Raw genomic sequence first — 27,383 nt, 5'->3', positions numbered from 1 at the left:
TAGTCCGAGTGGGGGGGGGGGTGGGGGCGATTAAGACGGCAATGAAAGGGAGCAACCTTTCCACATGTTGTTTGCGCTATGGTAGTATTGTTTCCTTTTTCAAACTGGAGGGCAAAAATGTAAAAATTAAGAGTTATCTAAAACTAATTCAAAATCAGGTTAAGTTAATAAATGAAAGTTAAAGAAAATGATATTGATGGTAGCAGGGGAACCATGGTATTGTAAACTCAAGCAGCCATGGAAGGTCACCTCCTTTTTATTGGGAACTTGTTGTCAAGCAAACCTATGGATCCAAGCACTGTCTGGCTAAAGTAGGATGGGGTTTTTATTTTTATCTAGGAGAAATCAATTCTTTATCCCTTCATTTAAAAATGGTCTTCCAAATGTTTAAAAAAAAAAATGTCCAAAAAGAATGTACTGGTGTGAATTGGATAGCCACCTGGTGTGAAGTAAAAAGGCCATAGGGCTTATCCCATATGTACATGTGACTGCTTAGTATCATTTATTAACTGCCCTCCAGGCTGATATTATAAATAATAGAAACATTATAGAAAATAACTGTCTGTTGTCACCCAACCTTCTCAATAGTAGATGCAGGTATCACTAAGAATGTTTATGAAATATATTTGCATGTTTTGATTAGTATTTGCATAATAATTTGATGAGGGGTAACCTGTTTCTGGACAGGTAGTTGAAGGGTATTAACTGTGGTGGGAGGGATGAAGGTATATCCTGTCCATGAACTGATTTGTCATTAAAAAAAAGAAGTTATTTCAAAGTATCATTCTTTTTGTTCCTTTTTTATTTCTTTTTTTTCTTCCTTTTACTTGAGTATTGTAAAAGGAAAAGCAGAGATTGAGTTTGAGCCAGGGTCCTTGAGATGCAAAAGCAAAAGTCTTTACCACTAGACCATTAGGTGGGCCTCTGTTTTCAAAAGCTTTACAAATATTTAAAGATCCTGCAGTTTGGACTTAGTCTTTTTTTGTAAAACATTTTCTCCACTACTCCCTCACCCCCCGATTAGCTAGTCAGGGGGGAGGGGTGGCGGCGAACTCACCTTGTCCGCGTTGAACCTTGTCAGGGGGAGGGGTGGCGGCGAACTCCACTTGTCCGTGCCTTTACCTTGTCAGGGGGAGGGGGGCGGCGACCTCACCTTGTCCCCACCCTCACTCCCTCTCACCTTCACCCCCTCTCACCTTCGGTACTCACCTTGTCCACCTGTCAGGAGGAGGGGGACCGCCCGCCTTCAGGATTCACCTTATCCACTTGTCAGAACTCCTTTTGCGAATACTCACCTGGGACTTGAACCGATGCAATCCAAACCAATCGCTTACTGAACGATGGAATAACCAATTACACCATTTCGGTTCCCTCTGGAAAAACTTCGTTTCTTATATTTATACTTCCACTCCCTCCAAAGAACAGAAAAGTAAAAGGCTCTGTCTGGACATTAACCGCAGACATGAAGCTCTGTCTGGGAATCGAACCTGAGACATGGAGTTTGTCTGTGTCTCTCCAGTCCAGAGCACTACCAACTGCGCCACTAGAACTGTTGAGAATTAATGCTCGTTTCTAATATTTAAACTTCAAAGTCCAGAATGGAAGAAGGAAAAGAGAAAAAATCAAAATGCTCTGTCTGGTAATCGAACCGGAGACATGGAGTTTGTCTGTGTCTCTCCAGTCCAGAGCACTACCAACTGCGCCACTAGAACTGTTGAAAATTAACGCTCGTTTCTAATATTTAAACTTCAAAGTCCAGAATGGAAGAAGGAAAAGAGAAGAAAATCAAAATGCTCTCTCTGGGAATCGAACCTGAGACATGGAGTTTGTCAGTCCAGAGCACTACCAACTGCGCCACTAGAACTGTTGAGAAGTAATGCTCGTTTCTAATATTTAAACTTCAAAGTCCAGAATGGAAGAAGGAAAAGAGAAAAAAATCAAAATGCTCTGTCTGGGAATCGAACCTGAGACACGGAGTTTGTCAGTCCAGAGCACTACCAACTGCGCCACTAGAACTGTTGAGAATTAATGCTCGTTTCTAATATTTAAACTTCAAAGTTCAGATTTATGACTTATGAAAAAATAGAAATCATATAAACAAAAAGCCTTTTCCGGTCACTCGGTCAGATAATTACACGAAATTGGTGTATAACAAAGACAAGGGTGTCTTCTACTCCACGTCTAATTTTAATTTCGATGGGTGCTTCAGAGAGGACAAGAGAGGAGGCTGAAAAGAAATGGTTTTCCAATTTGTACACTTATAAAGAACACGTACGGAAGCAGATATGGACCTGGGAGTTGCAGATTTGGGCTCCTGAGCATCGATTACTCCCTATTGCGTCTTTTGGGCTAAATCGATTTGGGGTCAATTTTTGGCAATTTTTATTTGCGCCAAAAATAGGTTTTTTGTCTGAAAAGTTTAAAAAGTACTTCTTTTTGATACCCAATTCCAAAATAAACTTGAGATTCGTAATCAGCGTGTCGCGAACTACCAGAAAAGATACACATTTATCGATTTTGCGACAACAAGTTTTTGCACCTCAAACTTGAAAAAGTAAGACTGAAAAACTTTTACGACGAACAAAGGATTAAAATCTTTTGTTGCCCCTAAAAGTTTTTCCGTTTTCTATTGTTCCTCTGAAAAGTTGCAAACTGAGCGAAATAAAAGGGCGCTCGACGCATCTTGCCAGTGATACGTGATTTCAAAGCAGTCAAATCAAACCTTTGTTTGTCATCTTGAGTTTTATCTTGACATTTATGAATAAATGGGTCAATTTTTGGCATAAATTTGGGAAAAAACTGCTTACGGTTTTTAAAGGTGAAAAAACTTTTTGTCGCAAAGGCGATAAATGTGTATCTTTTCTGGTAGTTCGCGACACGCTGATTACGAATCTGAAGTTTATTTTGGAATTGGGTGCTGTGTGGGGGCGTGCAGGGGAAAAAACCTGATTTATGATTTATGAAAAAAATAGAAATCATATAAACAAAAAGCCTTTCCCGGTCAGATAATTACACGAAATTAGTGTATAACAAAGACAAGGGTGTCTTCTATTCCACGTCTAATTTTAATGTCGATGGGTGTTTCAGAGAGGACAAGAGAGGGGCTGAAAAGAGGGGTTTTTCAAAATTGTGCACTTATAAAGAACACGTATTTCTATCGGGTCCTTTGCAGTGGCGGAGCTAAGGGTATTGGTCGAGGGGGGCGAGAATGGTCTGTAGGGGCGCTTTCGAAACTAAGCGGAGCGCCACCACGGGTTTGGCGCGGAGCGTACAGAAATTTTTGAATAAAGATGCTCCTTAGATCGGCGGAAATGACACTTTCCGGGCCTTGCTAATTTGCAGATAAAGGATAAATAGGTGTCATCGCCAAAAAATGTGACAAATGTCAATAGGTAGATGAGAGCGCAATAAAAACGTCAATAATAGCATATAAAGTGGTAAAAAGCTAAAAAAGGGCGCCAGCAGTCCACTTGAGTCCGTCAGGGGGGGGGGGGGAGTATCCGCCCCCTGACTGTATGGACGCTCCGCCACTGCCAGATAGACCACCCCAACCCCCCTCCCCCCATGGTACGCCATTTGACGAAAGAATAACACACCCTCAATGCAACCTATAGCTAATGGACACTTTCGTGGTATGATTATAGTCCCCAAATGAGCCCATATCCAGCATATCCAGCATAGCATATATATGTTCTAATAAAAATACAAAACTCCTAGTACTTGCCCACATTATTTTTTTTTCTGAAAAAGGCAAATCTCTTAGAAATATGTGATAAACATGGGCGGCGATCCTGGGGGGGATGGGGGGGATATATCCCCCCCATGAAAATGGGTGGAGGGGATGTAATACACCATATCCCCCCCACCAAATGCCAGGAATAAGAATATTTTCATGCCTTCATTTATGCATCATCGTGAATGTACGGCTCTTTTTAGCTTCATTTCTCGCCTATACCAGTGCGATCTTTTCAAATAAACCGTCTTTATAAAGCAAGAATAGTTGACTGTAGGCTTCATTGGCCCTATAACAACAAAATGTATTATTGCGCCCACGGTATTGATATAGTACATATATGCACCCTCATAGTATTCATATAGGCCCTATAGTAGGCCTACACACGTACATGTTCCCTCGAACAGCTGAGAATCGCATGTTACCAGGGTAATGCCGTCGGAGCGGTTCGCCGGACCAATATTCACGGCGCAAAAAAAAAGGAGAAAAAAGTAGCACTAAGAAGAAAAAAAGGCAAAAAATAAAGAACCAAAATGAAAACATACTTCAAAATGTGTTTCAGAAGATTAATCGGGTACAAAAACAGACAAGGGAGAATGCACAGATGAAAAGCTCGGGAAGTGCCATTTCCTGCAATCTGGGAGGCATTTTTTCAAAATTTTCTCCATTACGCTACGCGCCAACCAATGGTGGCGCGTAGCGTAGTTTGACCTTCCAAACGTCCCCCACCCCCCCGATAATTATGGTAGATGGCCACACTCTGATCTTCCGTACCAATCCCAAATACGTTTCACCTGGATGCCCGAGCAATCGGTACCTAGGAATGTAACTATGTGTAATTGTGTATTGCATGTGTATAGGCCTATAATAGCCTGCATGAGGCCATTTTCTTCATCGAATAATATAAAGAGCTCTCGAACATTCTAACGTAGCGCCTGAAACAAGATTGACAGGGGCAATTTTCCCAAAATAACACCCGAAATTAAAAAAAAAGTATTTTGGATCCTGATTATGAGATATTTCGGACATGAAATCCCTATTTTAAAGTTGGGTATATGCCGCTTGGAAACCTCGGCAAGTGCCGTTTCCGGCCATCTAGAGGGTTTGTAAATCCCAAAATTTTCTTGTACGCTTCGCGCCAACTCATGGTGGCGCTACGCTTAGATAGTCAACAAGGTCATATCCCCCCCACTCGGAAGTACGGATCGCCGCCCATGGTGATAAATACACCTTAACGATAATTAGCCAAAGTACCAAACCTAGGATAAACCCAATAAACAATATTACAGAACTACTTGACTACCCATGTAACCTCAAATCACCTCGCAACTTAAACACATTCGATACAAATCCTAGAAGATGACTAAATCAGTGACCATTTTCCACTCCTTTTTTAGCTAGACATAAACCTCAACCGCATACCAAATAACGAAGTGACGTATAATTACAACAACAAAAACAGACTCCCCAAATTCAACAACCAAAACAACGAGCTAAATTCAGTGGCGGCGGAACCGGGGGGGGGGGGGGAGGGGGGCTTGGGGGGGCTCAGCCCCCAATGAAAAAGTTGAGGGGGCAAATGCATGATAGCCCCCCCCCCCAATATTTACCAAGGCTCCGAAACGTGCATCTGCCCATTTTTCAATGCATACTTGTCGATCTGTCCGATGCACACGTATACTATATAGGTGTAATCATTTTAGTAAATGCTCCCCGTGAAAATTGGTAGCAGTGAGTGTGAGTACCGGTAAGCGCAACACAACTGCGTCTAAGGCCAATGACTTGCCTCATTTCAGCCAGTTCTCCAACATCCCCTGAAAGATATATCCTTCCAATGGTAGCAAATTTCCTATGGATATATCCTTCAGGGACATTTGGGGGGGGGGGTAGGTGCGGAGCATTGCAGCCAGAGCATTCAAACGATATGATAATTGATTGTCTGTATCATGCATCGAATATTAGTGTTTTAAATAAGAGTGTAATAAGCTAAACGCTATACACTCATCAAAATTTGCGTTTACACTACGAGTACACGCAAGGCGTGGAACATGGCTCTATGTGCGCAATTAATTATTAAACGAACAAAAACACAATATTAGCATTTCACCTGTACTGTATAGGGTACATGCATTCGTGACAGTGCTTGGTTCATAGAAATTTGTTGGCAACTGCACATGGTTTTGGAATTACCCATTTGTTGACATTAAGAAATGCTTTCTGTTTTTTCTTATGACATTTATTTAATTATTGCATTTAATTGCAAGTAGTAATTTACTACACTCAAAAACGTCTTTGCGAGTACACTACGAGTAATAGCTACTCTCTTAAAACACCCTCGAATATACAAATTACAATGTTTTTACAGATTTTTACGTGCAATCTGAGAAATTGCAGGCTTGAGACCCATATCTTAGGGCTAGGTATTCGCAGCATAAAACACTCGGCAAGTGCCGTTTCCGGCCATCTGGGGGTTTAAAAAACCCAAAATTTTCTTGTACGCTAAGCGCCAACCGATGGTGGCGCTCCGCTTAGATAATCTTAACACACTTAGCCACCCCCTCCCCCAATAATTTTCCCGTTCCGCCGCGCCTGGCTAAATTACATCGACAATTACTGTGACAGCGTTGCCCATCATATCTTCAATACTTTCAAAAGACACTGTCCCTTACAGAAAACGGAAAACGAAAACTAAATAAGAATATCCTTACACTTATGAAACTCAGACGTCGCCTACGTAGAACCTATATCATCTCCCGAGACAAAACTCTAAAAACCCAAATTAACCAACTCAAATAGCAATAAACAGACAAATATTGGCGGATGAACAAAATGATAAAAACCCGAAAAACTTTTGGAAAATTAAAAAAAAAAGAAGCATTAACCCTATTACACCCCCAAACACAGGTAAAACAGACCAAGGCCTTAGAGATACACTGGCGGATCCAATGGATAGAAAAGAGTAAATGCGAGGTCGTGATAAATTAATTCAGTCACACAGGTTCTGGCAATGTACTTACATTAATTGAATTTAATAAGCGTTTTCAAATGGAATAAAACGTACGCAGTTTTAAGTAACACCTTTTAAGAACCTCTGAATAAAAAAAATTCTTTAATGAATCTCTTCTGATTAAAGCGTAATTTAAATTCAAAATAAAACAGCGATAGCACGCATTAATGGCACCTTAAAAGGCTACACCGTCATGTAACCCCCCCCTCCCACCCCTTCCCCTTCAAACCCTCACTCGGGCCCGCCGACAATCCACTCTTAAGCAGAGATATGTCCTCGTGACTCGCAGAACGGTGGTGTGTATCCTTTAAATAATTAAAATAGAATAACTCCCAACTTGTAGAATATTTACAACTTTCACGAAAGAGCTACTAACAGTTAAACGCATTCCGTGGATGTCATTAAAGGGCATCCGTAGTGACATCGTTCTTTGAGATAAATTGGTCTTTTCATCATGTCTTTAAACTGCTTTTCAAACTTTTCTTTTAAGCTCATTGTAATAATAACATCATTTAAACACTTTTGAGTTGTTTTTCTGTATCCAATGGCATCACCGCGATGAAATATCAATAGCTCAATTCCCCGTACATTTTCACGGTAGGCCCCTCTGTTCAAGGTCAATGCACGGCTATAACATTAGGTCCAAAATATACGAATTTCGGTTGCCGTTTGCAAATCTGACAGCAAAAATTCTGAGCTACATATCTACGGTGTCTTATAAACAGCATCATAATTACGTACTTTGTACAGGATTGATAAGCTCTTCAGTGTTGTCTTTTCGAATCCTTCCATAAATATTTGACTTACCGGTACTACTTCAATGATATTTTTAGAGAATTACCAAGTAACCGTTTTCTATCGATCAATATACTAAATTTATATTAAAAAAAGTTGAAAACTGACGTAGAATATCCTAATTCGTTTTTAGAACTTTATGTTTATGAACATGGGGCGCGCGATAACATGCCATAAGAATTCCTGACGTACAAACACCCGAATCATACCAAAACACAACTTTCCCCTAAATTCCTCCTTCCTTCCTTCCTTCCTTCCTTCCTTCCTTCCTTCCTTCCTTCCTTCCTTCCTTCCTTCCTTCCTTCCTTCCTTCCTTCCTTCCTTCCTTCCTTCCTTCCTTCCTTCCTTCCTTCCTTCCTTCCTTCCTTCCTTCCTTCCTTCCTTCCTTCCTTCCTTCCTTCCTTCCTTCCTTCCTTCCTTCCTTCCTTCCTTCCTTCCTTCCTTCCTTCCGCCCCCCCCCTCCCCTCCTTCCACGTCTGATCCAATCTTCTTCCTCCTTCTAAACCTTTCCCTCCCTTGATCTGCTAAAGGATTAAAGTCACAAAGATGTAAAGCAAATACTTTTTCAATGTATAGAAAAGAGGAAATGCGAGGTTAATTCAGTCACGCAGGTTCTGGCAAGGAACTTACATTTAATGGAATTTAATAAGCGCTTTCAAATGATATAAAACGTACGCAGTTTTAAGTAACACATTTTAAGAACCTCTGAAAAAAGTCATTCTTTACTGAATCTCTTCTGATTAAAGCGTAATTTAGTCTCAAAATAAAACAGCGACAGCACGCATTAATGGGCACCTTAAAAGGCTACACCGTCATGTAACCCCCCCTCCCACCCCTTCCCCTTCAAACCCTCACTCGGGCCCGCCGACAATCCACTCTTAAGCAGAGATAATGTCCTCGTGACTCGCAGTACACATGTACAGTGGTTTGTATCCTTTAAATAGATAAAATAGAATATCTACCAACTTGTAGAATATTTACAACTTTCACGAAAGAGCTACTAACAGTAAAACGCGTTCTATGGATGTCATTGAAGGGCATCCGTAGTGACATCGTTCTTTGAGATAAATTGGTCTTTTCATCATGTCTTTAAACTGCTTTTCAAACATTTCTTTGAAGCTCATTATAATAATAACATCATGTAAACACTATTGAGTTGCATTTCTGTATCTAATGACATTACCGCGATGAAATATTAATAGCTCAATTTCCCGTTCATTTTCACGGTAGGCCCCTCTGTTCAATGTCAATGCACGACTATAACATTAGGTCCAAAATATACGAATTTCGGTACCGCGTTTGCAAATCTGACAGCAAAAATTCTGAGCTACATATCTACGGTATCTTATAAACAGCATCATAATTACAAAAACGTTTTACAGAATTGATAAATTCTTTGTTGTCTTTCTCAATTCCTTACCGTAAACATTTGACATTTTCAGGTAAAAACTTTGATTTGCTTTCAGAATCAGCATACCCTTGTCATATGTCCGTTTCATATCAATATATACTTAACGGACATTAATTTTAGTTATTTTTTATGTGTTTGATAAGTATAGTATTAGTGCAATCGAATTGCTTTACTCTACCAAGCGTACAATACAGGCAATTCTACCTGTCTACTGCAAGAAAAATAAATTACGTACCTTTCACAAGCAGACTCGAAATGTATACGTCAAATCATGAAGTTAGAAGAGAACCAACCAGCGAATGTCACAGTGCATTCATAGCGCAGCAGGCATCCGAATATACAGTGACGTTTCGTAAAGGGGACGACGTGATGGTATACTTAAAATTCAGGATTTCGAAAAGTGCACGAAACATGATTTAGAGGTACTGGGAGAAAATTTCCGGGGTGCAACGCCTGAAAAGGTTACGTTATTTGATTTCCAGTTACTAGTAATGAATTCTCATTTTTATAAAATGAGAACATATGAACGCTCGAGGACTTGGAGACGAACTCTCGATCAAATCCTAATAAGTACTAGGTTAACTTTTACGAGGGTCTGCACTCTGCATATTATATAAAGTACATAAACTCTGGCAGACAGTTGCAGGAGGGAGGGTGGGGGAGGGGGATGGGGGGCTGTGGCTAGTACTTAATACACACACTTCGGACAAGGCGAGGACACTGTGCAAGCTGTCCCTAAAGTTTTGTGTAAAGGGAGAGTAAACTGGTATTGGTTTTGAGGGCAGGAGGATATTATGAAGGGAAAAGGGAGAACGTCTGCTTCAAGGTTAGCGATTGCCAATTGCGAAAAGATAAAAGGACATGTCGAAATGTCAAAACTAGGAAACTATAGGGGTGAAGGGGCGCACCGTAGGGACGGGTGGGGGACGGGGTGGGGGAAACGGGGTGGGAGTTAAATACTTCCCGGTTCCTATGCACCCTTTGCCATGTAGTCTATATAGCTTTCTCCAATATTACAAATTTCATTCCACTATAGTTCCATAGTAGTCATTTTGTAATGGCATGCACGATAACTTAGACACGACATTGAACCGAATTTCCAATATATTGAATTAAACAACAATAGTATAACAATGAACTAGCTTATACAGGTAGCTGCAACTTCGGATACAAAATGCTAGATTATGTAAAAAATGGTCACAAAGTTTACTTAAACGTTAAAACAAAATTCTAAAGGTTGAACTAAGGTAGAATTTTATACTTCAAAGAAAAAAGAATACTTATAAATTCTAGTTTGTTATTCCGGTTTTCAAGATAACGGTTTCTGGTATATGCTCCTTTAAGGCTGATTTGATGATGACGTCATTAGATCAATGAACTGGGCCTAAATGTTAACTCTATTCAAACAACTATTCTTCAACTTGGTAACATGGCACCCCTAGATGACATTCAACACATTTTGCTCTATAAAATCATTGTAATGCAATTTAAAAACTTTTTATTTCTGGGCCAACGTCTTCTGTTCATCTATTGAGATTTTCACTTTCAATGAGGAACTGAGCTTATTTTGTGTGTGTTAAACAATAAATAGTCAATTTAATTGATAAGCCTCAGATGTTTTCTAAAGGGTCATTTCGGGGGGGGGGGGGGTGGTTAATGTGGTCCAGAAATACGAGGTGGCTTGATAAGGGTGATAAGTAATTGCTATAATAATATTCAAATTAATGTTATGATCCTTAACCCCATTTGTAACTTTTTAAGCCAATTTTTGTCAGCTTTGAAAATATCTGTTTGCTTGATTTTCATTCGTTGTTTTGGGAAAACCTTTCTATTCACAAAGCTCAGATTGGCTAAGAAAAACACGGAAACATGATACCTACATCATGGTTTACATGGATACTTTCTGATTCGATGCTTGTGATTGGTCCAAATTCGGTTGATAACGGAATGACGTCACGGAATGAGCCCGTCAACTTTTCAAACTGCATCGAAGAGGGGCATCTCTTAACATCTGTCGTTGAATACACCCCACAGACATCGTTGCCAAATCTGCTTAGTTCACACTCTCTTTCTTTCAGTTTTCGACAAAAACTGAAGTTAGCGGCCACGCTGTCACAGCCCCAGTCAAACCTGTTCGGGTAACTAGAAACCAGAAACATCGATTTCGGGTCGTCCGACGATCCTGGGAAGTTTTCCTCTATCACACGCTGCTCGTAGTCAGTGCAAGTCGCGTCATCCTGAAATGTCATGACCATGACGTCATCTCCATTCCGGAACGTGACAGTTCCGTTTCCGGAGTCTTGAATACTATCGATGTATGTCGTCATTCCGTGGCTAGTCGAGTAAGGATCCAGCACCGTTTTCCTGCTGTCTGTGATGCTAGCAAGGAGAAGCATGGTTGGTAAGGGATCGTTAGAAGTATTAACGAAGAGTGCAACAGTGAAAAGGCGAAACGACTCCTCTTCGCCTTCCTCCTGGCAATGTCCGTGGTCGACTTTGGACATTCTTTCCGTAACTTGAACGGAATAAACAGTAATCTCTCCGAAACTAAGTGGATCATAGGGTGAGTTTGGCCAGGACGTTGGTAGCTGAAGATTCAGTTCTTTGAGGGAAAAACAAATCAAGACGCTTTTTGACAGATTCTCCTTTGTTCGTAACAATAAACGGTATATTTTGGTTATCATATAAAGATGGACGGGCTTGTTACAGCAGGGAGTTGTTATGGAACAACTCCCTGCTTACAGGCATTTCTTTACAGTAGCGACAGAACTTGATGTTTCACCGAGTGGGTATCTCCTCACATTTTAGGGAAATCATGCCATATTTTTTTTTTACCCTTTGATAACGGCTTGAGCTTTTCTTTCACCAGTAACCGTGTTTTCACATAATCTTGAGTCATTAGTTAATTCTGAAAGTTGTCAAACATCCACTGCATTCTGGTCACATTGCCTTTATTTCACGGTATAGTATAACAAAAATATTTATAGTATGTTATACAAACGGCGTGCCATATTAATATTACCCGTAAGTTTCAACGTTAATTGGTGGACTTCCTTTTAACGATGTACATTGAATGCAGTTGTTACAGTTAGCCTATACTTACCATCTCCGCAAAGTTCATCTTGGTTTCTTAGGTCTCCAATTAAGTCTTCCAGAATCTTTCTATCAACTTGAAATCTTCCTCCCCATCCATGGCAGGTAAAATACCGAAGATCGGGGATAAACTGATGTTCCAGGCTACTAACAACCATCAAAATAGTAAAAGCTGAAGTTAGCTTTAGATAGGTCATTGACGATTTTGCCATGTTAGTAGCATATGGTTTCTGTGACACGCAATCACGTCATGTAATCTTGATTTTCTCCACAGCTATCTGTGTCTGTTTTCGATACAGTATTATCAGTATTTTACTATTATGATAATTTTCGATACGGTATTATATTTTTATAGACCAACTTTAATTAAACAACCTTGCAACGATAGTAATATTTTTGAAATAATTCGTATATAATCGAAGAAAATTCCAACGGTAAGTACTATAAACTTATCACGAATTGTAAAGGTATAAAGCAAATAAAAAAGAATAAGAAAAAGGACATTTACCCTTTCATTATTTGTGGTATGAACCGTATTTTCTATTTGAACCTATCTTGACTTGTTTATATCCTGCTATACCACATGCCAGTGGCTATTATAGTGCCATTATAACTTTATTATTTTCCAATCCAATGGTTTTTCTTTATATTTCATAAAAATATTAAACAGTGGTTTTTATTGCACCATGAGGATGAAACTCCAATTAATATCCAATTATTAAAAGTTACTTGAAACGCCTATCCGCTATTGGTATTTAGATTTAAAACTGTAAGCAGTTTGTCATTTCAAATTTGATGTATAGCCCCTACAGTGGTCTATAAAGGACGTCAGTTTCAGAAATCAATTATCTCTGTGTTTTTCTTAATTACATTAACGAATACATATTTGACAATTATGGCAAATGCTACATCTGAAAGATGACCTGTTTGTAGAATTAATATGTACATCCCCCTGAGTACCACACAAACCAGACAATCGCGATATTTGCAGCACATTATGATACGTTTTATTATCATCAAGCGTGTTGTAGAGACCAAGTTATGTCCGTTAACTGTATATACATCGTATGGTTATGCAAATGACTTGATTAATATTATGCAGATATAAAACAAAACAAAAATCATGACAAGGTTTAAATGAAAGTGGAGCTATATGTGATACATAGACATTTCGTGAGAGATTTAGTTATGTAAAACACGGAAATGTGATTCCAACATCATACATAATATCATAGCGTTCTCCTTCAAGGCTTGTGATTGGTCCATTGTCAATTGACAATGGAATGACGTCATGGAAAATAGCCAGTCGTGCATCGAGGAGGGACATCACTCAACAACAGTTGTCGACATAACATTACAGACATCATTGCCAAATCTCCCCCAAATCACATCCTCTTTGTCTTAATTCATCACAAGAACTCAAAGTTGCTACAAAGCTATCACTTCCCCAGTCGAATTTGGCTAGGATAGCTGGAAAAGGTATCACCGCGAACTTGAGTCGTTAGAGCCAGCAAACTCTTCTGCTAATCGTTCTTGATCGCTTTCTTTGCAAGAGGGACCATCCTGAAATTCCAAATACCATGACGTCACACCTTTTCCCGAAGTATCGCGGTCCCATTTCCAGCGTCCTAATTCAGAACTGACAACGTATGTAATTTCTTTTCGATCAGTTTAGATATATGTGTTCAGTGTTGTCGGTTTTGGACTCACTGCCATGCTTGTAATGATAAACTGTGACTTCACAGATTTATTTGCGAGTAATCACAGACAAAAAATGACATTTAAAAACTTGAAAATGTTCTACCTGAAACTGTTGATATCCGTTGACTTCAATTGGTTCTTCTTTTCTATGCCAGCTAAGAAGATGGTGATCTCACCATAATTATATATTCTTATCGTACTGGGTGTTTGGTATAAAGACGTATATACCTATTTCAAGAAAGTGTGCCTGCAGTTTCAAAAAGGAAACAAATATAGTCACGTTTTATTGCATGTAAGAAATATGCTATAGAATTGGCATATCATTTTTCACAACATATGAATGACTTTTTACAACAAATACGTATTGATGAAGGTATAAGACAAAATCTCACAGCCACATAAATTTGATATCCAAAAGATATTCTACTATAGTCTAACACTGCCATCCTCAAACGGTATTCATGTTTCGTTATACTTCGCATGCAAATATCAAAGAATTATTTTTCAAGTATTATTAATTACGTCAGTTAAGCCACCCAAGAAAATATTCTCAGAACTTTATCACAAAAATATTAAAACTTTGATAACTTATACCATTCCCACAAAATGGATCCGCTAACTTCCGATCTCGAATTTCGTTTGCTAAAACTTTCTACTCCACTTGAAATCTTCCTCCCCACCCCCCTTGCCACTCCCCCTCCCGAGCGGTGAAGTATCGGAGATTAAGAGATGATTTGCTGTTCCAGATTTCGATGCACCTGTAGAAACAGGCTTACATCGCGGAAAGAAGCAAAACAGATACGGATCGGTCCATGTTTGCAGTCACATAGTGAAAGCAGTCTATTTAGTCTAATTTTATCGCTGTTTCTCCAACATTTCACCGGACATCTAAAAACCCAAGGAGGAGTTTGAAAAGGATGAACTTCACTAAAACATTGAACTATAAAAAAAAGGTGTGAGTCTGAGAGGTGTGTTTTTGTTGTTGTTGACGTTAGCACGGCCACATTAATCATTGTTTGGCTTTTAACACTGACCGCTCTGTTGAACACCGCCAAAAATAAATCAATAGAAATTAAAAATAAACACAATTTAGAACGAGAAACAAATACAAAACACAATGTAATCGCTCAGTCATTATGCTCAGGAATCTGAGTTTAGTTTAACTATAGTTACAGGAGTGAAACAGTGGAGGGGGGGGGGGGGGTGGGGCGGGAGAAAACTAGACACACTTCCTTCCTCTCTGAATTTATACCAGTGTATTATAAACATTCCACGTTCGGCTAAAAAACCAGGGACCCGGTGATAGTTTAAATCAAACGTTATCTCTTCGAACTGATGCCTTATCGGTAAAGTCCTCTCACAGAATGAAATTACCATGGTGCGTTACACTATAGTTCTATTCCGTGGTTATGTTGAAAAGTATACATGCAGTTGCATGTTACGATGATTTGTAGCCGAAAAAAGTTCGAAAGAAGTGCTAAATAGGTCAAGATGTTATAACATAGACTATATTTTATATTCACTTGTTTTTGTTTTTTCGTAATTTAATTGCCATTTTAGCCATTTAATAATGCTCCTAATCTTAATTTCTTAGCGCAGCTAAATGAAACTGAGTCGTCTATATAAACTCTATGCGCCTATACTGTTAGGCAAGGATACCTAATCCCAACATCGTGTTTTGAAATAGCCCTCTGATACGTGACTTTGATCGGTCCTGAATCTATAGAGAGCGGAATGAGGTAACCAAATACACCAGACAGGCCCGATATCTGCATCACCGAAGGGCACCTCCTCTCTGAGATAGTAAAGACAACTGTGCACACATCGTATTATACCCTCTGTATATCACACGTTTTAGAATTTATAAGTTGGCAGTAATCTAAATTTTCGTCTAAAAATATCACACCCCCAATCAAAATCTAACGGATAATCAATCGATTCAAACATCGTCACATTGACAGAGGGTGTATCTGCAAACTCCTCGCCTAACTTCGCTTCCTCGAATTCTGTACAAGTTGCTTCATCCTGCAAAGAAAGTTCCATGACGTCATCACCGTTTCTAAACGTCACGGTTTCATTTCTGTGTATCACGATGCCTTCGATATAAGTGACTGCGTTCACGTTCGTGGAAAAGGGAAATAGGACACGTTCAGCACTGTCAGTGAAGGAAGCTAATGGAAGTGAACCGGGATATAAATATCTACCGACACGGACAGGTAAACTGACAGTGAGACAAGAGACCATCCATCCATCCATCCATCAATCCGTCCGTCAGTCCGTCCAACCATCCCAACCAACCATCCATCCATCCGTCCGTCCATCCGTCCATTCGTCCATCCATCCATCCGTCCGTCCGTCCGTCCATCAATCCGGCCGTCCGTCCACCCATCCATCCGTCCGTCTGTGTGTATAGCTATATGTCTGTCTGTATATCTGTCTGTCTGTCGGTCTGTCCGTCTATCTTTCCATCCATCCATCCGTCCGTATGGATAATGATTAATACGATCTCGCAGCCCTCTGCAAATTGCTTATTCACAGCAGAAAGGTAACTTCGCCACTGACAGATGAAATGTAAAACATGATAGCGCCATCTATTTAACAGAGCCACACGCAGCAAATGTCTAGTCAGTCTGAAGTTCTTCCCGATTAACATAATACAAAGTTATAACAAACTAACAATAATTAGAAACATCTTAGACAGTATGGAGAACGCATTTACTATCCTAATTATCTTTGTACTTGACTTTTTCGTTCGTTTTACCGGAGATAATTTCCAGGAATAAAGTATTTTTTGGGGGGTCGAATCCACTGCAAGCTTTAGATAACAAATAAGTGTATCCGTGTGTCCTAAAGATCTGATATATAAACATTGTTCAAGGTGGACAACGAACGAGCTTATCTTACGTAGTACGAACAAGGATGAGGTTGAAATTCGTAGAAAAAGACTCATAAATGTCTTAAGTTACAGATACAGGCTGACATGCATGTGCAAGGACTGAAAATCTTTCGATATCGATTAAAACACTATTATACATTATAGTTCATTGTTTTGCAATAAGACAGAGATGTACATCGTATCTACAAAATGAAGAATCCAACTTTGATTTAAACAGTTAAACATAAAATAGGCAGTGGCAGAAAACCTGTTGCGTCTGGGGTCTTCAACATACGAAGTTATGTTTCCTAGATGTTACGATGGCCCAGATAGGGCAGTAAAATTTTCGAAAATTTAATATAACAATTTCCCGTCTTTCTCTATATTCACTGAAAGAGCTTCAGTGTTTCATCGAAATGTTGAATCTTAACGTCAAAAGGAAATTAGACTGTGGTACAGAAACAAAACAAAACAAACAAAAACAAATATGTTGTTTTGATTGCCTGGCAATCCTTTTGCTAATACAAAGGATCCAGGCGAATGATCTGCTAGACTGTCGTGGAAAGCATCCCTATAACTGAAAGTGCAAAAACTAAACAAGAACCTGCCGAGGAATCGGAAGCTGACTTCACTAGGGTGGTGGTGTGGAGGGGGGGGGGGTGGGGTGGCTATCCCAGCCCTGGCAAAACCACCACCTCGGGAGTATCTAATCCACGAAATAAGAAAAATGGGTATGATTACCGGTAGTACCTGTTGACAGGCGATAGTACGAATTCTGGTTTCTGATTGGTTTACATACGATCAGCCCATATGCATGAAGGATATAGTACCCCACCACAAAATGCATGGACTTATATTACATATATACAATTCTTCTTTTAATACAAACAAACTCTCGAGTCTCCCACTTAAAACATCGTGGAGAGGATATTGTTTCAAGTTAGCACCCCTTTGTTTGTTTCTTTTGGTGATTATGCTGTTGTTATTGTTTATTGTTGTTGTTTTTTATTACAAAAGATTGTAATACTAACCCATGTTGTGGTTGAATACTATATCCTCTTGTTTTTTCTTTTGTTATTTTGTGGTTAGTATTCCTTAGAGCGTTATTGGAATATCTAATCATTTTATTTCTAAACCACTTTATGAAAATTGTCACTTTATTCATGTTTTGCGATATATATATATATATATATATATATATATATATATATATATATATATATATATATATATATATATATATATATATATATATATATATATATATATATATATACTACCGAGCTGGACTGCATTAATGAAAAAGCATGACAAGCTTTTAAACGATGAATGAAAAGTTTACCATACTGCGTAATAATTCGAACTTTCAAACTAACTTGGTATATCGATTGATATCCATGTTTATCAAAATAACTGGGTATAGTAAAATATCTGAATATATCGGTCGAAATCCAGGTTTATCAAACTCACTTTATCAACCCCCAAAACCGGGTGTATCAAATTACCTGACTTGGTGTTTTCCTTCCAATATCCCATATTTCAAAATGAAACATTACATTATTATCGTCCTTGCGGGATATCAACGAAAGATATTACATACAGTAACTTACATTTATGATTCGCAGTAGTATCCAAAGTTGTTATCTGGCTGGAAACTACTTAGAAAGCATACTTTAAAACGCTACGTAATATTCGTGACGAAACCTAAAATGATAACAGAAAGAAATAGTACAATAATGTTTGTAAAGCAAGAACACACGAAGGTATAACTGACAAAACAAAATAGTCAACCTAGTACCTTCATTTAAAAAAAAGTTAGCATGCAATCTCTCGGTTCCCTTTGACCATTCATGCAAACCTTACAATATCCCGTATGCATTTGGCAGCCTTCTTACCGCCTTACACTTTTATTCTTTTAATTTGATCGGAAGCAGTTATTCTCAAAATGCCTCTTTATTTACGTCTACAGAAGTTGTTTCCACATTCATCTTACAACGGTTAGGCTTAAATACAAAATGCCACAAAACTATTACGTAAGGTTTCAGAAACGGCACGGAGCCACTTCCGTAGTTTTTTCTCAATGACGTATGGGATTTGCGGGTATTGAGAGGGAAATCCCCTTTTCATTCCCTTCTTTGCCGGTCAAAGGTCATGTTTATTATAGCGTGATGCGTGCTATGCAGTTTTGTGTGTTCAAATTGGTTGCCTAATAATGGCTGCGTGTAATGCTAACGTGCGGTATAGGGACCTATCCCACGGTAGCTTCTGTGGATAGATGGCTGAGCAATATGAATGACATTCTAAATTTTGTCAAAACCTCTCGTTCAATTGTTGGGGACGAATCAGGGTCACATTGCACTTAAAACAGGAAATTCATATCGGAAATTGGAAGTGGGAATGGCTTTTCAATATATTTAATGGTAAGTCACTGTTGCTGAATGCTTGTAAAATGCGTCCGTTAGGCCTTAACTTAAATGCTTAACAAATAGCAAAGTGGTCTTTCGTAATGTACAATACATTAATCAGTACCTGCATGGAACCAATTTAAACACAATCCTTTGAAATTTAGGAAATATATCCAACCCTTCACATTTATTCCAGCTTGATTGCGTAATTAATCAAATTAGCTCATGTCTTTTTTTATACCAAGAATTTGGGTGAGGGGGAGGGGGTATTTGCCAGGGTCTTAGGCTAGGCCTTATTGTTGAAATATGCCTAGGGACCTATAGGCTAGGTCTAATATTAAATGTACTGAGTTACATTTACCGACATAAGGTCGTTATCGTTGGACTAAACAACAAATGTCTATCATACTGACAAAAGTTGCAAACCATTATGTGACTGTGCATCGCTAATAGTTAGTATTAATCATGATGATCAAAACTAGGAGTTAAGGCCTCATGTATATAATTTACAGTTGCAACAATAGAATAATGTCCATGTTTCAGTTTGCAATATCGGCAAAGAATAAGCGAGTATATAGGCTAGTTCATTATTAAATTAATTTTCGTTTTCGGCTAGGCCTATATGTTTTAAGCCTTATTTATTCTTGATATTTTTATTATTATTATTATTGTTATTATTACCACAGACTATATACAGGCCCTAGTTATGCAAGTCTAACCTATATTTTGCTCTCACTATATACTGTATATTGCTCATGCAATAACAAGTAGGCCAATGATCGACTTCTGCATGCATGATATTCCTAGATTAAACCAAATTAAAATTAACATCATAACTATAATCAAGAAATATACAAGCGCTAACTGAGGGGAGTTTTGACGCTCGTCCTATTTTAAGTTTCGTTTATTTCTGCTATTAAATCACAATGATATACATTTGGTAATACATAGTTACAGCAAATGAGGCAGCGGGACCAGAAGTAAGATAACTTTTCGAGTCTGGTCCCTTACAAAGTAAAACGAGAAAAATCTAAATTTTATATAGAGAAAGAAAAAGAAAAGAAGCAATAAAAAACATACACATAGGGGTTTAACAGAACTGGGCAAGAAAACAGTATAATACAATGCTAATAATAAGGCAAAACTATACGAAAATTATATTCAATGAGATAGTTTGTAAACACTGGATCCAAGGGTGGTTTTGTTGGAGACTATCACATATATATATATCACACATTGATACATATACCATAACCAAACCTAAACTAATGAAAGATGTGTTTTCATTATAACTTCAATACCTCAAAAAAATCTCAATTTTTAGGTATTTGGAAGGCTTGCTAATACATACAAAGCAAAGAATAACAGACCAAAAAAGGCCTAAATTATTACGAGATACTACTGTTTTGACCTTATTGTCGACAATAATAAAATGAATTAAAGATAATTTAACCAATTACAGGTACAAACTTAAACTATTTTTTTTTTAAAGGAACAATTTTTTCTTTCTTGGTGTCACTTTGTGTTCTAAGACCAACTTGTTTGTCTTCAAATTATATTTCCTTTTAATTTCAAGACCAACATTCACTAAAGTAAATGTCGTAAAATTTTGTTGGGATATAATACGCACTGGTAAGTCAACGTTTACTATGTGTAGAAACAGTTTCTTTTATATAGTTATTAATTATTGATTGACTTATTGATTAATTAATTTACTTATTTTTACGGCAAGTAAACTGGTCTTTGTTTGTTGCCTGTACTTCTTGAAGTAGTCATTAGTTGTTTTTGGACAATATTTAATTTTTCGACATTCTCGACTAGAATTAATAAAAAAAGACTTTCAATATATTATTCAATTTACTAAAAAAAAAGTCATCCTAGTAATATCCCTCAAATTTATTGTCAATTATGAGTTCTCGGTTTATATCTTAAAATAAACCTGTAAATTATTAAACGTTTGTAACTGCAAGACCTTTAAAAAAACCGAAATAAGCTTTAGTTGTAATCATCTCTGCAGTTATACACCAGTAGTTCGTAGGGGGGAAAATATGTAAAATGGTTGACATTGCAACTTTCTTTGTTTTTTTTGTTTTCTGTTTAATTGAACTGTAAATGTTAAATTTGTAATAATTTTATCAGATAGCGTTCATATTCATGACATCCGAATAAAACTAATGTTGTAATGAATTCCACTTATAGGCCTACAGTAAGGGAGTTAAATAATTGAAAACTTATTTACCAAACCAGTAAGGTTATTGTGGATGACAAGACTGGTCACAACTTAATTTTATTAATTTTATTTACACTGTTAACACAGGTCTGTGATGAATTGACATCGAAACAAATCATTTTTCAACTAAAGATTGTAAAAATTTGTCGTACACAATGGTGTCAGTATATCTTGCAGTCCAACAACTGTACGAAAAATTGATAGTATTTTTATACCGAGGATAACTCTGCAGAGGGACATATACATAAAATTGGAACAAAAAAATTAAACCTGAAAAACGCAGTATTTTTCTAGTTTGTTATATAGTCCAAATGCACCAAATGTTTGGTAAGATGCAATTAAAATGGGGTATACTGCATATTTCTTAATGTTCGTCACTTCAATTAATCACAAATTTAAACAATAATCTTTCTGTACCAAGTACAAACTAAAAAAGAAGAGGGGAGGAGGTGGGGGGGGGGGGTTATTGTATACATACGTGACACTTGTGATTTTTCCATGTTGAGTCACAATATTAAGATATATAATTTTATATTGCATTTGAAATAAGTTTTTAAAAAAATGTTGTAAGATATTAATAAACAAAGTTTAGCACTATAGTATTAACAATAGCTCTTTCATGTTTCAAACTTGATGTTCCATTAACACACGAAACCGAAACACTATCTGAATTGTTTATACTAAATAACATGTTAGACATTTTGTAGTATGTACCCTAGAGTGTTATTGGAATATCCAAGCATATTTATATCTAAACCACTTTATAAATTTTCACTTTATTCTATCATCCTAGGTGTTCCTTCTGAGAATAAAAAAACCTATCTTAAAAAAAGATCCCGTAGGTTTGTTATTTGGTACAATGTAGTACGAAAGCAAAGTTCATTTCTAAAAAGTATGAATGAAAATTATGGAATTAAACAATATTGTTGAACAATTGTGAGAGTGGGTACTTGGGATCATATAATAGTACTCTGTCATAACTGAAATGTGTGTAACAAAAATAAAACGTAGATTCTTTTAATATAACGAAATCTGTAGAAATCAGTTGTTATCAAAACATTGAATTTCCTCTAAACATTTCACACAAACGGAGCCCTGAGAAAATAAAAATAATTTTAGATTAATTAGTCTTGATGTTTTGCAGCTTTCTGGTTATATTCTGTATGATAAGGCTGCAGTGTCATTAATATAATAATCGTTTGTAAGCACGAATATACGCTCAATGAGAACTCTTTTAACAAACTGAAATATGATCAGACATTTCATTTGTGCAAAGACACCCCGGTACCAAGCACATTGTTATCGGCATACACACAACTAAGGAGGGCAATTAAGTGAGGGAAGTTTAAGCTGGATAATAAGTGTAAAGTTTTTTATACAGCCTTCGTATAATATTCACAGAAGTCATAGAATTATTCAACACATAGCTACTATACATATTTCAAGAATTGATAAAATATCTTAAAAGTTTGTACCAGTAAAGCTATGATACCAAAGGAATTACCCCAAAGACTTACTAGGTATATTTATTTTTTTATTTTTTTAAGAGTCCACAATGTTTTGACAAGATTCGGGGTAGCAGCAAGCACGTGCGTTTAATGATTTGTGTACGGCAGCATATATAACACGTAGGCCTACAATCACATACACGTGCAAACATTGTACTAGCAGAAACATACATGTTAAGTAGTTACGCCACGTTGCCTAAGCATCCCGTTGGAATCAACAATATATGTTTGGTTTACTGTATCGCACGTGCCCTAGGAATAATATTAACAAGTGATCGGATTACGGCAGTTAATTATCAAATTGTTTCATTGATCATTTATGACAAGAAATTCAATATCCAATTAAGTAAACAACTTTAAGAAAGCATATTACTAATGGATTTGTTTTTTAGTAATACGTCAAATCTTAGTTTTATTGCAAAGAATAATAATTTAAACTTAAATTATTCTCGAGAGATCCCTGAACAGGGAATATTGAGATTTCATTTTCGATAGGAGGCGGTAATCAAATAGAAATCATGTTTGATACAAAAGAAAAATATTATTATTATCATATTAAGAACGGTACCCTGAAACCATTTAGCAGTTTATTCCCCTATTTTCGAATCAATATTTGTAAGGGTAAATACATTCCCCCCCCCCCCCCAAAAAAAAAAAACATGTTCTTGAAATGGTTGCACTTATTGATTCAATGTTTTCTGTCAATTAAGTCCACTTTTTATCTCTTTGGTTGCTCTTTATATCCAAGAAATAATAAATATATTAGAAATAAATATGAAATGTATTTTGAAAATCCATGGGAATAAGCGAACTTACGCGCAACATTACCGTTATAAATTTAATTAATATGCAACCGCTTTAGAAGAATTATGGTAATTTGTTTTAGTGATAAGTCGTATTCAAATTGTTCTTGTTAATCTGTGAACGTAGAAAAGGTATGTTACTTATACTAATAATTTATTCAAGTCTTAGAAACAGGACTCTTTAGGGGTATGTGATTGCAAGTTAGCTGGTTATGCAATATTTTAGTAAAAAAAAAGTTAAGCACGACTTTATGAAAGTTAATATGTCATGACTTACAGTAATTTATACATAAAGGAGGCATTATTGATTCCAACCGTGCAAAAAGTACCCTTTCACTAATTTGTACAACCTGAATCCAATTTGAATAAAATCTGATAAATGTTAAAATGTTTCATACCTAGGAAGAGTTTATTAAATGTAATACGCAACCAAGGGTCAGTAGCATCCCAAATTTATGAAATAGTTATTAGTATTTTAAATGATTGGAACCTTAGAAAGAGTATTAATTTTCGAAAGCTTATGTAGGAATCGATGAATTAAGTTCATGCACAACCTTATTAAATGTACTATGTTTGAAGACTTCAAAGTAGGGATATAGGTAGACCTATACACTTTCGTGAAACTTTTACACGATTCTAGTTATTAAAAGCTACTAATTAATTCAAATCTTAGCAACAGGCTATTTATAATTTATATCCAACGTCAGGAATAGTACCATTTTTCAAACCTTTTAAAGCAAAATTTGTAAATCGTTGATATTTATTTTAAACTTATTTATAAAAATTATGATATAAGACCTAACTTGTAGTTTTTACAGGAAATAATTCAAATCATTCGCACAAACTTTCTAAATCAAAGACCACCGGCATTAAGGTTTTAAAATAAGATTTAAACAACTTTTCAGTTATACCACAACTTTTGAAACCTTAAAAGAGTGATATTTCATACACAACCTCATTAGCGACACAAACTTGTGAATAACCTTAACAAAGAACATTAATTCATTCAATCATTATAGAAACAGTGTTTATTTGCAAAAGCTTATATGCAACGATAAACTTTATTTATGCGCAACCTTATATTACTATTTTGAAGATTGTTTTGTGACCAAAGATAATACTATTAATTATATATAATTACAGATACTACTTACCTGTACACAATCATATCATTTACTTTTGCAAACGTTAGAAAAAAATATTTCTTCACCTTCACATTAAATATGACCATATTCAAATTAACCTCATGTTTCTACTATTTTTCAATCCTTACCAAAGTACAATTTTATATGGAGCATTCGAAATAGAACTACTGTTTGTGCACATTTTTGTTTTGTTTTATAAGTCAATGTAACCTATTTCTAGTTTTACACAAGCTTCAAGTATTAAGTACAATTTATGTAAACAAATTTTCAATAGTTCCTCTTTTTCTCAAGCCTTAGCAAATGCTATAGGCTACTATGTATGTATAGCGTTTGCTTAAAGGGTGTAAAGGGAAATTAATCCAACTATTCCAACTAGTACGAAACATTTTCTCTTTTTAAAGAAGCGAATGCATGTAAGGTTTGTTTAAATTTGAAGTTTAATTAAGCTATGATATGATATATCAAATCTATCACTTTTATTTTATTCAAATTATGGGGTTTATCGTTTAATGGCGCACTTGGAATATACCGTCCCTTGTAAATGAAAAACAAAGCTCCCTGGACCAATGTTTAACTTAATAGATTATAACAATAAAGTTGTATATATTTGCTTTAAAAAAATATATATATATAAATTGGTAAGTGCCTTTAATTCTTAAAATGAAATGATTTTTTTCAGACAAGTTAATGTTTGAAGTCAAAATAAAAATAGATATACAAATTTCCAAATAATATCATCGGAAATTGATAATAGAACGTTCCCTTTATTTCATTTATTAATTTGCCAGTGGAGACTATTGAACTCCCAGGAAACTTCGTACTTTGTTTGACTCAGATGAAGAGAGATAACCTTAAGTAATTGTCAGCAGACAAATTTGAAGTCCATATCTTGCATTTGTTATTGATGGTTGCGCCTCCATGTATATAAATTTGATTGCAAGTAAGTCGTCATGTTATTGTGCAAGTGAGTTATTGGAGTGCTACTGCATGCAATTGAGCTCTGTGTTGGCGGTATATAACGTACGCCATCTTAGTATGCACCATTAAACGTCCCTTGTTGATTTGGGTTTATAAGCTGTTTCGAAGGGGTTGGAAATGCTATGGAATTACAGTTAAGTGTTAAAGTACAATCTTCGCTGAGAAAGTCTGGAAGAATATCTTAATTTTACTTCAATAAAATCATCCCATGGAGAGCTAAATGAAATAGATTCTCATCTGAAAAACACCAAGCCCTCTCCTAGCCCGCCCCCACCCCAGTGTTATTTCTTAAATATCAAATGTTTGTTCATGAAACCTTAATAAGCAACACATATTCAGAAGTAACTAAGACAATGTCAGTAAGTGGAAGATTCTAAAATATGGTTCTCATTTTGACCATATCGATAAAATTCAACAGTGCCTTCTCTAAGCTTTTAAAGTCTAAACCAGTATCTAACTATGACTAAATGTTGTTATTATTAGTATTTACATCATAGCCCCACGAATGAAAGTGTCCCTAACGACAAGGCTGGACACAGTATTTGCATACAATGGTCACACTACGAAAACTCAAAACATAAATATAAATTCGCAGCGTATAAGATAATAACAGTGTGGTTTTTGCAAAACTCCTCGGGGATTTAAAACCGTTTCCTTATTACATATTTTTGCAGGATAGATTATTTGACCGAGGAAGAGTTGGTAATTTTTGTTTAGAGTATTTGTACAATATTTGTTGTTATTCGAGTTAATATACGAGGATAATATGACTTTTTCTTCGGTATATGTATAATATTCCGCACACTGATGATTCTGTGCGAGCTTTTTATTAGATTAGTGATGCCAATTAAGGACACATTTTAAAGTTAATTGAAAGAGGCTAAATATATGGTGTTGTTCTTTGACTTGCGATTGCAAAAGTAGTGCACTAAATGTAGCTGACTTCGTTTCGTTTGTTGATAGGAGAAAGGAGAGAGAAGACTTCTTTCTATGCAGTTTGAAACTTTGGGTTATGTACAGTAAATGCAAGTAGAATACACGCTGTATTCAGCCCTCGTGTACTTTTATCAATCCTATACCTTTATCACCGTTGTTTTGCTTGCGTTTACTACACGAACTCGCGGTTCTTTTTTGGAAGTGCATTGACCTAAACTGATTTAACTATGTCTTCGGGGACTAGCATATTGAAATTAACCTCAGATGTTACAGAGAATGAACTTTTTCACCAAGTCATAAATATATATATTTTTGGCTTCATATTCAAACTTCGTAACGTCACATAGCTACATAAATCAGGATTTCACGACCTATTGGCTTTATGATATATATATATATATATATATATATATATATATATATATATATATATATAATTAATGATTAAAAGAATTGTTTTCTTGATTTTTCATCTAGGTATATAGATATAAATATATCCCACCGTTGTTGTTGCGATATGGGAGTTTCCATTCTACTGTTTGTTCTCCTAACAACGATATCGTGATATATTTATATGAAACTTGGAAAACATCACTTTAGTTAAAAACATCACAACACCAATACAAACGCAATTATACGCCCCGATACATATCACAATCACTTTTTTTTGTGGGGTTGCAAAGAAAATGTGTGATTCATGGCGTCTTCATAATAAAATTACATAAACTTTATTTGTAAAATGTCTTGACCTTGTGTTCGCAAT

General features: G+C 36.5%; 1 protein-coding gene across 1 annotated transcript; it reads right to left on the bottom strand.

Annotated features, from left to right (window-relative positions):
- Window positions 1–10,044: 10,044 nt before the first annotated feature.
- Window positions 10,045–13,966, bottom strand: LOC139959378 (uncharacterized). Its single transcript, XM_071956945.1, has 3 exons — window positions 13,844–13,966; window positions 12,050–12,183; window positions 10,045–11,548 (listed from the first exon to the last, which is right to left on the bottom strand). Exon 3 carries the CDS (start codon window positions 11,448–11,450, stop codon window positions 10,797–10,799), a length of 654 nt encoding a protein of 217 aa, XP_071813046.1. The 5' UTR covers window positions 11,451–11,548; window positions 12,050–12,183; window positions 13,844–13,966; the 3' UTR covers window positions 10,045–10,796.
- Window positions 13,967–27,383: the final 13,417 nt, after the last annotated feature.

This window comes from Apostichopus japonicus, chromosome 19 (genome assembly GCF_037975245.1).
Source record: "Apostichopus japonicus isolate 1M-3 chromosome 19, ASM3797524v1, whole genome shotgun sequence".
NCBI lineage: Eukaryota > Metazoa > Echinodermata > Holothuroidea > Aspidochirotida > Stichopodidae > Apostichopus > Apostichopus japonicus.
Note: the sequence above shows the minus strand (reverse complement) of the source record. Positions and strands in the feature narration are given on the sequence as shown.

What these genes read in the sequence shown, in the direction of transcription:
- LOC139959378 (XM_071956945.1), bottom strand. Translation starts at nt 11,450, where the DNA reads ATGTCCAAAGTCGACCACGGACATTGCCAGGAGGAAGGCGAAGAGGAG.